Source organism: Octopus bimaculoides, unplaced genomic scaffold (genome assembly GCF_001194135.2).
Source record: "Octopus bimaculoides isolate UCB-OBI-ISO-001 unplaced genomic scaffold, ASM119413v2 Scaffold_71077, whole genome shotgun sequence".
Classification (NCBI taxonomy): Eukaryota; Metazoa; Mollusca; class Cephalopoda; order Octopoda; family Octopodidae; genus Octopus; species Octopus bimaculoides.
In genome coordinates this window covers 1-1,649 of record NW_026386425.1, presented here as the reverse complement: position 1 = coordinate 1,649, position 1,649 = coordinate 1, and the positions used below count along the sequence as shown (strand labels likewise).

At 36.6% G+C, this 1,649-nt stretch overlaps 1 protein-coding gene across 1 annotated transcript in view; it reads left to right on the top strand.

Moving 5' to 3' along the window:
- Positions 1–1,409, top strand: part of LOC106877643 (cytochrome P450 3A14) — a 2,487-nt gene extending 1,078 nt beyond the window's left edge. The window contains exon 2 of the mRNA XM_014926588.2: positions 1,147–1,409. Within this exon, the coding sequence (XP_014782074.2) occupies positions 1,147–1,394 (248 nt within the window). The 3' untranslated portion in view covers positions 1,395–1,409. The remainder of the gene's footprint in view (positions 1–1,146) is intronic.
- The last annotated feature ends 240 nt before the right edge of the window (positions 1,410–1,649 follow it).

The window sequence follows — 1,649 nt, the reverse complement described above, 5'->3', positions numbered from 1 at the left end:
GAAGTCTCTCTATGCAAGACATTGATGTGTAACTAAAAGAATAAATTCCAGAATGAAATATGTACAAGGTTCATTATGATTGTCTACAAACCCAGCATGGCTGCAGGTCATGACAGTCACCAGTAAAAGAATAGAAGGATAAAAATTGGAATGATGTAGTGAAGAGCGATTTAAACTCGTTATATTCATTTACTCAGCATATTCCTCTCTCCGATTCACTCACTTATTGCAGCAGTCCTTCAAGTTTTCTAAGACGTGTAAAAGAACTCGGAAGGTTGGGCTTCTAATTAGGATTTTTGCGATATCCTTAATTCCAGGAACTTTTCAGACCCACTTCGTATACTTTCTGGCGAATTAAGCATCTGAGATGCTTTACTCCATGCAGAAACTGCAGGAGACACTTAGAGTTATTACAAACTTTTCTGAATGTCAGAAACCTCTCTGCATCATCACCTGGTATCTCAGAGTCACAAGCATTTCACCCCTTAACCTCTACACTTCACCTGAGCGGGACAGCGAGGACTGAATTGGTGTTCATTTGCCGAAGGGTTCTACCTTTAGTCTTTTGTCAACTACAGCGAACCTGAGCTGGTTTCATCTGCCATGCCTACCACATCGGTGGCTTCTTTCAGTCGTTTGTGTCCAAGACCCATCTTCTGCAGGAAATAACAAAAAGGAAATAATAGGAAATCAACAGTACATGTGTGCTTTATAAATATTATTTCTATAGCTATAAGGTTAATATATAATATTAAACATTCTCATATACTCTTTTAAGAATGATGTTAATCTACACACTTATACATTTTTAATTAATATCAGAATCTGGTCCCTAATTCAGAACAATATTATCAGAATAATTATTGGTTTAAACCCTGGCACAAGGCTAGCAAGGTCGGTGGTGGGCTTAAGTCGATTACATCGATCCCAGTACTTGACTGGTACTTATCTTACCCACTCCAAAAGGATGAAAGTCAAAGTCAAGTTCGGCGAAATTTGAACTCAGACGAAATGGCACTAAGCATTTTACCCACCGTGCAAATGATTCTGTCAGAACGCCACCTATGAGAATGACTAAAAACATAAGAAGAACTTCTCTCAGAACAAAAGATATTTAATCATAATATTTATATTGTTTTTCCTTAGGAATTACCGACAATGAAATCTTGGCCCAATGCGTATTACTTTTCTTGGCTGGTTATGAAACTACTGCTTCTACTCTTACCTTCTTTACATATTTGATGGCATTAAACCCTGAACACCAAGAAAAATTGCACCAAGAGATTGAAGATGTTTTGGGAGAGGTAAGTATATTGCAGCTATTTAGAGATTTCGTTGCTAATTTAATTCAAGATTTACGATTTTTGACCAAGGTGATAATAAAAAAGGTTTAGTAATTCCAAACAGATATGAGGAATTATGTACATTATTTACGTTATTTACATTCGATGGATATTTGTCCTCATCTTATTTGTTGTTATACCTCAACTTCATTTCCCACCATCCATACAGTGTAAAGAGAAGGATTGCTCAGTGCCTAAAACATCGAGCAAAGAATATAAGTAGCGATCGTTATACCCACCACGAAGAAATGATCAGGCTCAATAATGATCTGTTAAGCAACAACTACTCCAAAAGTATACAATCCA